The sequence below is a fragment of the Frieseomelitta varia genome, unplaced genomic scaffold, assembly GCF_011392965.1.
Source record: "Frieseomelitta varia isolate USP_RPSP 00005682 unplaced genomic scaffold, Fvar_1.2 scaffold_24, whole genome shotgun sequence".
Taxonomy (NCBI): Eukaryota; Metazoa; Arthropoda; class Insecta; order Hymenoptera; family Apidae; genus Frieseomelitta; species Frieseomelitta varia.
The window spans coordinates 30,028-46,183 of NW_025109968.1; the positions used below are offsets into that span (position 1 = coordinate 30,028).

Genomic DNA, 16,156 nt, shown 5'->3' on the forward strand with positions numbered 1-16,156 from the left:
TTTAAGTATAACCCAGGTAAAGCAAGTAATAAATTTATTACTTCTCAATAATTTCTATCCAGTGATATCATATCACACTGACGAGTTCAAAAAGAAAGGGACGAATTATTGTATATGGCCTGGTCACTCGTTATGGTTCGCAATCAGTTGCCAGCGCAAGTGGTTTTATTTAGAGTTCTCTTCAGTCGATCGGATTACATTATAAAATTCAGTCTCTTGAAATTGGAAGAATTCGTTTCAATGCGTTTAATTTTCTTCTACTATCTTTTACTCGGACTCTACAATTTCATAAAATAATATCGTAATAAAGTATTACATTTCGACTAACTAGATTCGATATTTTTTTGATTGATATCAAAGTTGATGATTTAATACATATGTACAGACTAGATTTGTAACATTTTGGCCGTGATCTAAATTCGATACATTTCGATTGTTGTTAAAGCAATTATATTATTATTAATAACAGTGAACGAAAGCAGTATCAATTTATATTTGTAGTGTTACCCAGCAAACAAATATAACATCGTCGTGTGCATTTTCAGGATCTGCACAATTTTAATTGATGAATAAATCTTTAATCGAGAAATAAATTCACTACGAAATATTTAAAATCTTTATTTCTCTTTCGGATATATTTGAGTGATCGTGTTAATTAATCGAAACGTTGTGTTTCAGAGCGAGGAGTCGCTGTCCTCCAGAGGGTCGGCCACATCCGGTGGATCCTCCAGTTCGACGCAAGATTCCGGCAGCGAGATCGCGTGTGACATCACCCTGATCGAGAGACTTATACGCTCGCATCCGATCTGGTTCCTACCTGGCATTCAAAGAGCCGGTGCTTTCCACTTGTTGCAAGGCAAAGAAGAAGGGGTGAGTGCACTTAAACGAATCGATTAGGCGTAGGAAAATTGCAAGCTGGGCAAAGCCTACTTTCTTCCTCCCTTTGCACCTTTCTCCTCTTTTCCTCTCTGTCTGTCTTGTGTTGACCGAGCAGGAAGTAAGTTTCCAATGGGGGGGGGGGGGGGGGGGGGTTTAGAGAGAGGTTAAAAGCGTATCGTTGTGGAAAATTCTCGAGTACTCCTACACCGACCTCTTAAACTTCCCGATGCGAGAGAATCTTACTTATCGCTCTCTCGCCGGAAAGCTGTTTCCTTGATAAAAAAAAAAAGAAAAAAAGTATCTCATTATCGTGCCCAGTTTCTCCTGTTGAGTTTGCTTGTTTTCGGTACGTTTGATCGATCAGTCGTGGAGATTTTGTTGAAACTTTCGTTGATTTCTATGTTCCGTAGGGGAATTCGAGATAAACGAATATCGAAAGTCAAAATTTTTATGAAGAACATTCTGTTCTTTATACTTATCTCCTGTTTCACTATACTTTGTATGTATATTATGTATGTTATACATAATTATGTATTATATATATTATGTATATTATACATAATTATATTACATGGAAAACCTCTATATGAAGTAAACGTAGGAAATTCATGTTGAAAAATTCAAATTCAAATTGAAAAAAATTCAGACTTAAATTCAAATTTAAAATTTCAAATTAAATTTAGCTTCAAATTGGAAAATTCATGCTGAAATTCGAACTTGGGAAGATTACTTGGGGAACTTACGTATAAAGATTTAGACTTAGATTTAAAAATCCTTGTTGAGATACAAATGTGTGTGTTCGAATTTAAATTTCTATAATCGAATTGAATTATTAAATTCAACATTAATTCGATGAAATTAAATAAAAACATAATAGAAGATTAATAAAAAATAAGTCTGAGAGATAAAGATTAATAATCTGAAACCGTTCTCCACTCAGAAATGGTTCTAACAATACAGCGATCGAACGTTAAAGGTTCACGAGCAAGCTTCTAAAGAGACCCAACAATTTAATCTTAATATTGAGTTTAATCTTCTTCCTTCTTCGAAACCACCCCCTCTGGTCCAATATTTCCAAGTCTGCGCGCCCACCGTGCGTTCATCCCGTCCCCATGACGAACTTACATTTACAACCAAGTGAATTTACAACTCGTGTCATTGCTGATAGATTTATGCGCCAAGAACTAACCGGGAAACAATTGCACGCGCGAACACAACGAAAACGAAAGGAACTATTCAAGTAGCTACGGGAACGGGGGAGTTAAATCAAGCAAACGACGAAACAAAGAGTATGAAATATCACGAGCGAGCGATTGTTTGACCAGCATTTTTCACCAGACGGGAGGAGGGAAACTACCCCATCGGCCCCGCAGGCTTTTCCAACGCTTTGATCGGCGGCTGATTCCGCGAATATTCTCCGTCGTCGTGTATTGTTTCGCCGGTGAGAATGAATGGCCGGCCTAGGATCTGTTTTATTTGCCAGGAGAATTTATTCCGGAGTATTTTCTCGCTTTAACGTTGCTCGGGTACGTTGATGATCTATAACGCTTAATAACAGCTCTTCATTTTTTTTTCTTTTTTTTTATTTTTTCTCCTTTGGAAGATATTTGATAATGGAAAACGCTCCGCGGAGAAAGATCGAGGGAATTTAAATTAAGGTATGCGCAACTTGGGCCGCTTTGTGCAGAGAAGGGTGATTTATGCGAGAATTTGGAATATTTTCGATGAGGGTCGATTCACTATTAATTCTTTTTAATGCCGGCGCCAAGTTGTTTCTCTTTGGAGTTTTTAATTTGTTCTTTTTTTAATTCAAGCTTAGGTTAAATTGGAGTTAGGTTTTATTAAAAAGTAATTTAATTCCTATGTTCTTCCTATTAATTTTTTTTTTTTTTTTTAATATTTCCGACGATTTTTTTGCTGAGATTTCTTCCAAATTCTTTGATCACGAGCATTTCTTATTTGACCACGAGTTTTTCTTATTCTTCCACCAAACTCCTCCAATGATTTGTCAAGTGGATTCAAACTTGACGACCGCGAAGGCTGTATCACAATTTCCTTGTTGTTTCCTAAATCCTTTATATAATTTTAAATAGACGTGTATTTTCAATCACTAATTTTACTACAACTTATATTAAAAACATAATACGCGCATTGTCATTAAATTTTCAATCTTCACTAAACTATAATATCGTATTTAACCCTCTGTCGCTGGACGTTCCAGCTACAAAAGATTTGCTCAATTTTCGAACTCTAGATTTGATTTAATTTCATTGCGAATCTCTCAGAAAAAAAATATAACATACAAAACAAAATTGAACGATTTAAATCTTTTCAATGGAGCAATAAGATACCACTTAAGGGTTGAAATGTTTGTTCGAACCTTAGCGTTACAAAGAGTTAAAAATTTGCTGCTCGAATAAACGTCGCAACTAGTTCAGGAGGTCACTAAACACAAGCGTGTTTCTATTCATCCTATTCGTCTGTTCGACCTAGCCCTGGTATAATCTAATATACAACGCTCGAAAAGATCAGCTACTTGGTCACGCGAATCGTGACAAGTGCTTGTCCCGCTTGCTAACGAACGCTCAAATCGACCAAAAAAAAAAAAAAAAAATCAAAAAGAAGAAGAGAATGAGCAAAACTGGTGGTAAAATCCTTCGTGAGAGCAAGCACGCTAACAATGCCACTTGTTATGCGTATTTTCTGGCAGGCCACGGGTTGGAACGTTGCCAGGGGAGCTTAGGCGGTCGTATTTCGTCGGGGCAACGTCTGCCGTTTGCATTTACCGCATATTAAGCCGCCGGCTGCAACGCGGCGTTCTTTGCCAAATGGTTCGCAGACACTTTGGCCGCGGCTGATCTGGCGAGGTGTCCTTGTTACGTCGTAAAGAACTTGCTAATTACACCCCCGCGTGTGTTTTGTTGCACGAACGAATCGGTGAATTGGTATTTGACTAGATGAGGATGATGGGAATGACGATTTAGTGGTCTGATAATTTGGAGAACATGAGATTAACCACGTGCGCTGGCAACTGATTGCGGACCATAACGAGTGACCGAACCGTATAGAATAATTCGTCGCTTTCTTTTTGAACTCTATCGGTATGACATCACTGGATAGAAATGATTGAGAAGTAATAAATTTATTATTTGTTTTGCCTATTTTTTTTTTATAAATATACTTAAAACTGAGAAAATATTACAGTAATATTAATAATACTAATACAGTAAGATTAATAATAATATTACAGTAATATACTTAAAACTGAGAAAATATTACAGAAGTAATAAATTAATTATTTGTTTTGCCTATTTTGTTTATAAATGTACTTAAAACTGAGAAAATATTACAGTAATATTAATAATACTAATACAGTAATAATAATAATACTTAAAACTGAGAAAATATTAATAATACTAATACAGTAATATTAACAATAATATTACAGTAATATTAATAATACTTAAAACTGAGAAAATATTAATAATACTAATACAGTAATATTAATAATAATATTACAGTAATATTAATAATACTTAAAACTGAGAAAATATTACAATTTTGGAACAAAACATTCTCGACGTGCGTGGCAAGCGGTTAAGAGATGAGATTTGAATAAATGTGAGAACAATATGTTTATTTATATTAGACCGCGAATTTTTACACATTAATACGAACATTAATACGAAATTTGAAGTGTTTTATTGTACAACCACGCATAAAATATAAAAGATACAGCGTTGATCTAGTTATTATATATATTTTTCATATTCTTACCAATGTCTCTATATTTTTGTAGTCTATTAAATATTTACATGTTGCGGCAACGTTGAACAAAACAACGTTGGAGTAACATCGTTTGCGTGTATACGTAACGTCGACACAGTTTTTTATCAGAGGCCGCAGCCAGCTGGACCACGGTCCTTCCGGTTGTGTTAGATAAGAACCGATCAAACTTCTCCATCTACACAATCCGCTTCACGACAAACAGCGTTGTTTCCACGACTCTCTTGCCTGTTGGAGAACAATCGCGACGAGCCGTGTACGAATCTTATCTGATTCGCCAGGGAGAATGGAAGTCAGGGAAATCGGATGGAAAATCGTGTCAATGCCTCGCCACAGTGATTTCGAATTTGTTTAGGTGATGTAACAATTTTGGAATTTTTATCCGTTCGGGTAGATAATTTTATTTCATTGAAATAATGATAGATTCTTTTTAGGGAGTGTGTTATTGATTATTATTAGAATAGAATTATTCTGTTCATACGTTAATTAGTAGAGACGTTAAAATAATTTAGAGTTTTTTAGATATTTTGTAGAATTTCAATTCTGAATCTTAATAAATAAAATAGTTCTATTCTTGATGGAGAGTTTTATAAATATTATTATTGATATTTGTTAGGATTCTTGACGATTTTTTTTTATTATAATATTTTATTAGTTAGAGAGACATGGAAAGCAGTGATAATTTTGTAGAATTATGAAAATTTTTATTAGGGCAGGTATATATTACATTGAATTGAGGGATTCACTCCAAAAGTTTTTAAATATTGATATTTATTAGAATTTGTGACAATTTTTCTATGGAATTAATATTATTAATTATAAAGACAGTAGAATTAACTTTTTTATATATTACTGAGATAAATTATTAAATTGAGACTAGACTAGATCTACTTCTTATTTCTGCAACGAAGAGAAAAAAGAAAAAAGGAAAAATGTAAATTGAATTTTTACTTTAAAAAGGTCATCTCGTATTTCTTCTACAATTTCAACAACCTGCACCAATCTCTTCGACCTCCATTTTCCCAACGAAATTACCTCTTACCTTGGAAAGTGAACAGAGGTTCCTCACCCTGATATCCACCGGGTAATAACTTTCAAATTATCTCGGAGACCGTGTCAAGACGTACCGAAAGGACTCACTCGAGAACTGGGAGTTCCAGACTAAATAATAATAAAAGAAGCAGCGAGGTCAAGATCCTCTTGGAATTGTATCGAGATGGAAACGAGGTTTCCGTCCTCGGTGATAGAACCGTGTATGGAAGCAGGGTCAAGCCTTTCGTATAAGTACAAGCCTTACTTACGCTCGAAAGAAACGAGATCGAGAATAAGATAGATAGCTCGTGGAAAAAAGAAATTAAGGCTCGGGTCAAGATGGAGTAATGACTCGTACGGTGATAAGGATCGCGACGAGGAAAACTCGAATCGAGACCGGGTCGAGGCGTCTCTTTCAACGTGGGATCGATTGGCTCTCCGGCGTGGTATGTGTGTGCTCCCTGTCGGAGAAAGTTCCGTGAACCGTTGAATTTAATTAATTTACCGCCTCGCTTTGAGCACGACGAACTTGTATCGAGAATATGAGAACTTCTTTCTGCGTCGACATTCTCTTTTGTCGCTGGTAATGTTATCTGATGGTTCAGATATTGAATTAATTCCTTTCGGAGGACATTTTCTATCAGGGTCTGCGTTTTAGGTGGAGATTTTATGCGAGGGATTTTTCTTTGTAGCCTATGTCGATGATAGAAGTACTTTCTAATGTTGTTACAAAGTATCTACTTTGTAATTTATTTATTTATCGATGGACATTTTTGTGGAAGGAACTAAGAAATGAAGATTTTGTAGGAAAAAATTGTTCTCTGTTGTGTAAAAATTGATTGACAATAAAAGTAAGTAGATATTTATGGTTTCTACTAGTAATTTTCACTCTTCCTCTGCTACTTATACTACAAAATAAACCAATTCATCGAAATAGTCACAGATCCACCATAGAAAAAAAAAGAGACGTAAACAAGAGCAATGAACGAAAATTCCTTGTATTTTACAAATTTATTATATTATTTATAATATTATATATAATATTTATAATAGCATTCTATTTTTACTCCTAACAATTCTTTCGAGTTCGTAAACAAAAAACTATTTATCACAGGTCTTAAAAAAGAAAAGAAAAATGTAAATCGACGAAGTTTCCAATTCCACCAATTCTAAACTAACACAAACAATTGTAGAATTGAAATTTCTAAAAGAAAAGACAAAAGAGAGAACTCGAAAAATCAGATGACACTGAATAGCCATCCCTTCCCCCTAACAGCAGTTCTCTCCGCGAGAACCGCTCGGAATCGATGTTTCCATGTCGTGAAAGACATGGCTCCAGCATCCAGCCGCTATCTGGTAGTTTCCTCCTGCAGTCTAGCGGTATTTTTTTTCGCCGGATAGCGGGGGTTCGGCGCTCAACGGTATAATCAGCGGGGGTGGAACGGCAGCGAACGAGCCGTGCCATTGTGGCAGCATTGTTTTCCCGCTGGCTCATTGTTTTCTAGCTTTGTTAATCGTCCCCCGGCTACCCCCGCGGCCGCCAGCGAATTGCACACGACCGAAAAACAATGCGGCTCGCAATTACTTCTCCATAGACGAGACACCACCCCCGCGCCTTCCCTCCCAACGGCGCGTTGAAACACGGATCGTGATTGCGCGAAACGATACGAAAAGGAGGGGAGGATTCCAGTTGAAATTATCACGACTGGCGTCGATACGCGGATGGATACGCAACAACTGTCGAGTGGATGAGTAACGTACACATGGTGTTCCACTGAAGGGTGATTTATCTTTGCGCGAAAAAATAAATCGAAGATACAGAACGAGATTTTTTTTTTTAAAGCTTGAGGCTTTATCGTCGAGATGATCGAGAAGCTGGAAAATTTACCTCGATGAAAGTTGAGAGGAGATTGAAAGAAGAATCCGAGGCTTTCGTCGAAAGTCGAAAATATTCAAGACCCGTGCTGTTGTCAAGAAGTGAAACGTCTAATTTTCATTTCCCTTGGGAAGGAACGAAGAGAGAGAGGAACACCGATGCAAAGATTAAAACAAACTCTGCCTCTGTCAGGAGGTTTTTTGCTTAAATGAAAATGCTCAGAGAGAGGATAAAGAGAAGCTCTTCCTGCCTTTCTTCTTTGGCGAAGCTTTGTCTTCCTTTGCTCTCGACGTTCTATCGACGCTGGACGCTGGACTTCCGGCTGGAAATGCCGGGGAATTATGCAACGTGTGCGGTTCTGCCTGAAAAATAACCAGAAACTGAGAGAATTAATAAAATTAACCTCTTGCACGTCGAGAATTTTTTGCAACATTTTCTCAGTTTTAAGTATACATATTTAAACGTAGCCTAGACAAAACAAATGATAAGTTTATTACCTTTTAATAATTTCTGTCCAGTGATATCGTACCGACGAGTTCAAAAGAAAAAGAGAGCGACAAATTACTGTATATACGGTCACTCGTTATGGTCCGCAAACCAGTTGCCAGTGTGCAAGGGGTTAATAATAAAGTAACTAAAAAAACAAAAATAATATACATCTACATATAATAATTTGTAATAATTTCGTATAAATAATCACGTAGTTTGACATAAAAAAAAAAAAAAAAAGAAAAAAGAAAGAAATCACGCCAAATTTTTCGAATTTATCCAAATCGTCGAATCCACCTTGCACCTTTTGTGATTTCCTCTTGGCATTTGCAGAACTTCGTGGTCCGGCAATCAAGCCAGAGCGACACGATGGCCCTATCTGTGCGGTTACCACCAGGAAAGGGGCCGTACATCGAGCACTACCTGATTCAAGCCAACAAGGGGAAGTTGAGCTTGGAGACCAGCGAGAACAGGTTCGACAACATCCCCTCGCTGATCGCCCACTATTGTCAGTGTTGGTGAGTGGCCTCTCTTCACGTTCGCCTTCCACTCGACCGGATACCATCTAGTTCTCGACTACCTCCGCTATCGCAACTTCCTTCCCCGCCATTTATTTGCCGCGAGTTCCTTCTTCATCTCCTGCGAATGTTGACTTAACCGACTCGTTTGATCTTCCGAAGAGAATTTTCTTTTAAATTCCGGCAGGTGGTTCTTCCATTTTTTTTTTTTTTTTTTTTTTTTTTTAGATGTTTTCTTTGTCGTTAAAACTTTCGAAACGTGTATAGTCAGTTATATAAGCAATTACACCTGTATATATTTTTTTTTATTGATGATCTATTCCGAAATATTAGGTTGATGTATATGAAACATCGCTTCTCATCAAAATTTATCAATTTTCAATTAGTAACCGAATTAAGCAAGAAGAAATTTTGCTGTAATATATATTTTCTGTTAGAAAGATTTGTTATAAAAATATCGAAGCTTGATCATCACGAATGATCAGAATTTTTGGAATTTATATCTGGGATAAGTGTCCATTTAATCTAGATAATATTTTAAGGCAATTCCCTTCTAAAAATTCTTGACTTCCCAAATTGATAGTTCCTATACTTTGAAATTTGTTTGTTAGAAAAGTACATTGAATCGTGTAGAAGTGACTAAATGTATCAAAGTTATATTTGAAAAATGACAGTTCGTATATATCAACTTGATATATTATTTATGTCCATTACAAATTGTCATACGTTCCATTATTTATTCTGAGCCGACTGAAATAAAATTCGCGAATTCGTTTAACACAGATGTTCATACATCCACATGAATACACAGAATGCACTTCAATTGTTACTAATGAATACGCAAATTTAATTAAATTTGCAAGGATCTCAAAGCAGCATGAAACTCTCGTACCAACTGAGCCGTTAAACGCAATAAATCGGTCTAAAACACAGACAGATAAGTGTAATTTCACAACGATTACGTCCACTCGAAAGCTTCGGGATCGCTACCAGGCTCCCGGTTGTATTTTCTAAACGACCATAATCTAGCAATTAATTCAGCCTCGCGAATGCAAATTGGGCAATCAACGGCTAATAACCGTTATTATACCCGCGTATCGCTCTCGAAACGTTATTCCCATCCTCTGATCACTGCGCCATATTTGAAGAGAAAAAGAAACCAAGAAAAAATTAGGCAAGACTCGATATTGATATAACTGCGTTAATCGAATCGTATCGGAGAAACGGCAGGAGGCCAAACAACTGAAAGGCCAATGAATCATTAATCGAGATCATTAAAAAGAAAAATCGTCGCGTCTCGCCGATTATCATGAAAATCGGGCTTCACATCAAGCTAGTAGCTGGCTTTCCAGAGCTGGCCATTAGCCTCCTAAATTATCTCCGAACACGATCCGACTGCGACTTTCACCTCGCTGGATCAGGTCTCGCCCGGGCTCGCATACACGAGGAATTCGATAAATTATGCAACGTTACCGATCGCCACCGACTCTATACGTACACTTGACGATGGCTAATCGTCGATATAATCCCCCTTTTCGATCCTATTTAACAGACGTTTGAGCTACATTAATTCTACGCTATGGATTAGAAACTTAATTAATTCAGAAATTAATTGGTTTATAGAAATTTATTAATAGAAATCTGAGAACGAAGATGAAGAATTGTTACGGCAGAGAAATATTGATAAATTAAAAAATACTATGTTCGTTAATTAATAATATATATATTGATTATATATTGATGAACTGGGTAAACTCAAAATTAATTAATTACTACGTAGACTTTAATCTTCATATTGATAACAGATTAGAGAAAAGAAAATTTTCAATGTTCTTAGAGATATTTGAACTTTACAATTTTCGAGAACAAGTGTCCTTACTTTCCTACTCCACGCTTTAAAACGAGATCAATTGGACTTTTTTTTATGAAGTTACAACAGTTTAAATTATCGACAATTTTTCATCGTTATTGTTTCAGTCATGTTCCTCACTGTATGACTCTATTGAAATTGAAAGAATTGGAGTAAAAGAAGAAAAAAAGAATTGTCAATTAATGGGTCAACTAGAACGTATTTTCAAGTATCTCAATTATATCAAGGAGTTCTCTTTGGCTCCATTGTATGGTTAACGAATTGGTTATACTACCGGCTCGATTAGCTTTGAACGAGTCTCTCGATCGCTAATTCCCTTTGATTTATCTGTTTCTCTTTTGGTTTGGAACAAAGTGATGAATTGCCAGTCCAATTGACACTGCCAAGGGCGATGCGCGATGCCAAGAATAGGCAACAGCTCTCTTCCTTAGCTCTTCTGGGTCAGGAATTCTGGAGATACCCGATGGCAAATCCTAAACCGCCGGAGAGCAGCAGCAGCAACACGTCTAGCTTGAGCAGTTTCCGGGGTGGTAAGTTTTTTGAAAAAAATATTTTTCATAGATTTCTTTCATTTCATTTTTGAATTAAAGTGGAGTTTCAACTGTGTCAATTTAATAAATAAATAGATAAATAAATGTTTCGAATCCTTTCCTTAGATATCTGAAATTTGGCAGATAGACTTTTGTCGCTAATATGCAAGAAAAAATATGAGTACATGTAAATAAAGTAATTAATCAAAAAAATGAATTAATGAAACAAACAAATGAAATAATTGTAGAAGTCAAGTGGTTAATCAAATTGTGGATATATTAAAAATTCGCAAAAATATTTCGTCGTTTTAAATGCAGTAAAATGCACTCAATTTGTATTGATTGAAATTTTGAGTAGTGCCTGATTGAATGAATTCCTGTTGGTTGAATCTGACCTATCTGACCTTCTATTATATGAAGAAAAAGATTATAGTCAGACAATATAAACTAATTATCCCCCAATGAGCTTATATAAGCGAAATTCTACTCTGTTCGTTCTCATTATATTGGTATTGTTTGTTTCAGGTAACAATAACTTGAATAACAACAATAACAATATTCATACACCGACGACAGAGAGTATCGTATTAAATTTGGCGCCCATCTCGTCGCACGTTACTCGTGAGTAACAAATTGATTATCGAATTGAAAGCTTCTTCTAATAATAACCAGGCTGTGGATGTTTGTGCAATTTTATATTTTTATGAATATAATTAAAGAAATAAAATCTGAATAAAAATTCACTTTATCTATCAAATATCACAACAATAATTTGACGTTGAATATTTCATGTATTTTTTTCACATACTATATGCATCGGAATCTTAAACATCCGCAATCTGATAATAACCTTTCATTTATATCACTATATTAAAAACAACTGCGACATTAGCATACGACAGTAAAAAAAAAAATTTCACAGCTTGAAGGAAAATTAAATACCAGAACCAAGGAATATAACAATCTCAGTTGCTGCCTATAATTCTTTTAATTGTAATCTCTCATTTTTATCAGCGTATACAAAAACAATCACGATATCAATACAAAACAGTAAAAAAATTATTTTACAATACTACGTCGGATACATAGCCGCAACTAAACACCGAAATCAAGATATATCACAATCTCAATCACGTATGATCCTCCAACAGCCATAATTTTCCTTCCCCCTTGCCGGATATGTAGCAACTAAATACCAAAACCAAGATATATCACAATCTCAATCACGTTTGATCCTCCAGCAGCCATAATTTTCCTTTCACCTTGCACCCAATGAATCTCCAACGACCAGATATCCAACAAACGAAAATAAAAACTGTCCACACGCCTAAAAATAATCGTTCGTCGTTTTATTTTCGTGTGCAGGAAGCTCGTCGCCTACGGGCGCCTTGACGACGACGACGACGTTTGCGTCGTCGCTGCCTCGACAACCACGGCCAACGCCGCCCAACACCTTGAATCTGACAACCTTCAACGAGCCTCTGGACCTGAAGAAAGAGAAAACCTCACCGAGCGACAAGCTGTCCCAAAAACTGATTTCCCCCAACTTGGTTCAAAGCGTTCGTTGCCCTTCGCCCGTGGTGCACAACGTGGAGAGTAACGTTCTGAGTCCAGTTCAGGACACGAAAGTCAGATTCGAGTCGAAGACCACGGCAGAGACCTCGAAATCAACGGTGATCGAGTTATCCAGGACTAGATTCTCCTCTGTCAGCACTTCCATGACGAATTTCCATCAGAACGTGTCGACGTTTAACAATCTCTCTTGTACAACGTCGCCTGTGCTACCCGAGATCAGGAATATCATAACAGAGACTCATACCACGGGGCAGAACGTAAAGACACCGCCCCCGCCACCTCCGAGATGGGCAAAACCTGGAATTGGACTGAGTCAGAATAATTTCAACGTCACTGCCACCGTGACATTGAACGTGAATCACATCAGCGACGTTGGGAGTTCGCAGGTGATTGTTTAGGAACAAATTGGAAGAATTGGGGGTTAAAGTAGAGAGATGTTGGAAAATATTTAGAGATGTATCTAATATTTATAATTATATCGTATTTCTAAATAATATTATGTATCAATATTGTGTTACAGTTAATTTAGAGAAATGTCCTTTATCCTTTGTATAAATTTATAGTATTATATTTTTAAATTTATAGTAATATTTTTCTCCTTACAATTACCCTTGTATTAAGAGTGAATAATATTTCCCTCATTCTATAAAGTAATTTTAAAATTCAATGAATTATCAACCAATTACAAAACCACTTTAAAATTATCTATCCATTTTATTTTGAAAATAAGTATGTATCATTAAATTAGTATGAATTTAAATTGACATACGTATTCGTTAAATATAAATTTGCGTTATAATTAAATAACATTAGTTGTAAATTCTGTGAATTGTGGATAACAGAGTTAGGTCAATCAGGATCAGGTTCTTTCTTAAAACATCTTCCATGTCACTGATTCTTTATTTCTTTCTTTTTCTTTTTTTCCTTTTCAGAACACTCCATCGGATCCGAATACCTCTCTGCTAAGTCCGCAGAGCGCCACGTCGAACAAATCCTTGACATCAAACTTCTCTGTCAAGTCACCTTTATCACCAACAACGCCAGTACTCTCCCCAATGTCGAAGTTAGTCCCAAACATGGGCTCCAAGACGCCCAACGTTCTCTCGCCGACTACACCGTCGAGTACCAGCAAATCGAAACGAAGACGAGACCGAGAAGCACGAAAGAACTCGCAACACTATCGAGAATCCGACATCTTGGAATCGTACTATCGAAGCTCACCTGGGGACAAGATCTCGGACTACGAGGACATTTGGAACACTACCGATCAATCGAACCATTCCACCTGGTCTCCGAATGATAAACTAGCGAGAAACGACGGACCAGCGAACTCTCAGGATCGACTGAGGAATTCGAACGATCGGCTGATGGTCCCAGACAGAGTTATAAATTCAAATTCAGAGAGAAATTTCAACGAACGACTGCCAGCGAGCGAGCAGTTGATAGTGAGGAACGACAGAATGATCGTGAGGAATGACAAGTCAATTGGAAACGAGAAGTTGAGTTACAAGGAGATGACCAGTCCCGAGTTCAGCAGCTTCAAGCCTGTTCAGGAGGTGAAGCCTGTGGAGCATAGCAATGGCTCGCCCGAGGAGACAGGGATGGGGAAGAGACCTGATCTCTTGTCACGAGTTTGTGAGTATTTAATTAAGAATCGGCTTATTTGATAGAATTTAACAATTACGTAGTATTTTTGCGGATAGAATAGCTAAACTATGGATGTTTATACATTATTTTATATTATCTTATATTTTTACATTATTTTATATATTTATACATTATTTATAGTAATTTTAACATGGCATAAATATTTTCTTGTTGTTTTCTGATTAGTCATATCTTTTTCATTTTATCTTCATGCTTTGAAGAGTATGATGATGAAGAAAAATATGTAGTGGAGAAAACTTCTGAGCTTCTATTATAATTCAATATCAAATTCAAATAAATGAACTATTGATAAGTCTTTTTCTCTGGACCAACGACATTTACAATAAAAAAAATCACTTTCAATGTAGAAAATATAAGCAAAAGAAAAATTCACTGTAATCGATAATACATACACGTGCACCATTGCTAATTAAAAATCATTTCTTTTTTCTTTTTTTTTTTTTTTCAAGCAGGCAGCACAAATTCCTTAAACAGTCCCAGCACGGTGACGCCTCCAAGGAACAAACTGGGCTTGATGCTAGCGAAATCAGAGAGCAATAGTCCCCTGACACCAGAGTCGAAACAGGGTAGTCCATTTTACGCGGAACCAGCGGACGCGATCGCACAGAACGCTGCAATAATACCGAGAAGACGACCCAGAAATAATCCAGCGACGAATAAATATCGACATAGTGAACCAGGATGGTTGCAAACGCCAGTAGGTGCGAATTTTAATCAGCTACACCCGATCGATTGGGAGGAATCGGAAGAAACGGAAGATAAGACGCCTCTGATCTCCTCTTCTGTTGATAATCTAGCCAAGAGGCTTGGCACCAAAGAGACGAAGAAGATTCCACGTGCCAAGCCGGTACAACCACCAAAGATCAGGACCAAGGTGTTCAATGACACATCCTGGACTGTTGACTCCAGTTGGGAATTCATCGGTAGGTTTGCAATTTCTCATTTTTACTTTTTGTTGTTTATAATTGCTATTTACAGTCTTGTGAAAAATGGATGATTTTTTTTTTAAAGGAAGATGTTGGAATTAGAGTTATATTATTGTTAATAAAGTTAATTAGGAAAATTAAATTTCAGTAAATTTAAATTATTCTTTCCTCGAATTTTTAAGTAAAATAAAGAATGTGATTATTCCAACTGGAACTGTAGCCAAATTGTGTTTTCTGTTTAATTTTTAAGATAGTCTTTTATAAAATAGAGATTATGATTGTTTTATCCGAGAATCTATATTTTTAATTTCTAAAATAAAACAAATAATTGTATTAGCTTAATGAATTCAAATTTTCAATTGATTTCCCAGTGTTTTGTAATTTTCTCCATTGTTAAGTTACTTTAATCATCCAATCTGTTACGTCAAAAGATACAAGTGAAGAAGCATTTTGTAACTATTTGTAATCCTTCTCCAAATCAGTAAACTTGACGTTGTTCAACAAACAATTTCAAATCAAAATATGATAAAATACCCATTCTTTATCCAACATCTATAAACCGATATCATCATGAATTTAACAATCTAATCTCCGTTCGTGAAAATTTGCACGAAATTTCGAGAAATCAACATATTGTTTCAATTTCGTTTGATCGTCGATTTGCAAACCAGTCATACGTTTAAACGCGTATATTTATCAATATCCTGTCCAAATTGTGTGAAAATTCAAATTGAAAAGTGAATTTTGAGATTTGCTTTCTCTTCAAACGATGGATAGGTCGATAACGACTTTTGATAATGCTTGCCCAGGCAACGATGGCGACGACTGCGAGCCAGACTACGACTGTGATGCGGATTTCGAGGGCGACAACGTGGCCAGAAAGTTTCCGGACGAGGAGTGCGACAGGGATGTTGTTGGGAACACTTTGACCGTTGAGAGTATCATCCTCCAACGGTAAGTTGTCCAATCGAATTCATTCACAGTCCGTCGAATTGCGAAATTGCAAT

General features: G+C 36.4%; 1 protein-coding gene across 1 annotated transcript in view; it reads left to right on the plus strand.

Annotated features, from left to right (window-relative positions):
* The first annotated feature begins 736 nt into the window (after positions 1–736).
* Positions 737–16,156, plus strand: part of LOC122527935 (protein sprint) — a 28,291-nt gene continuing 12,871 nt past the window's right edge. The window contains exons 1-9 of the mRNA XM_043652535.1: positions 737–870; positions 8,396–8,580; positions 10,805–10,980; positions 11,506–11,601; positions 12,346–12,941; positions 13,488–14,190; positions 14,673–14,924; positions 15,021–15,146; positions 15,959–16,103. Of these exons, the coding sequence (XP_043508470.1) occupies positions 8,432–8,580; positions 10,805–10,980; positions 11,506–11,601; positions 12,346–12,941; positions 13,488–14,190; positions 14,673–14,924; positions 15,021–15,146; positions 15,959–16,103 (2,243 nt within the window). The 5' untranslated portion in view covers positions 737–870; positions 8,396–8,431. The remainder of the gene's footprint in view (positions 871–8,395; positions 8,581–10,804; positions 10,981–11,505; positions 11,602–12,345; positions 12,942–13,487; positions 14,191–14,672; positions 14,925–15,020; positions 15,147–15,958; positions 16,104–16,156) is intronic.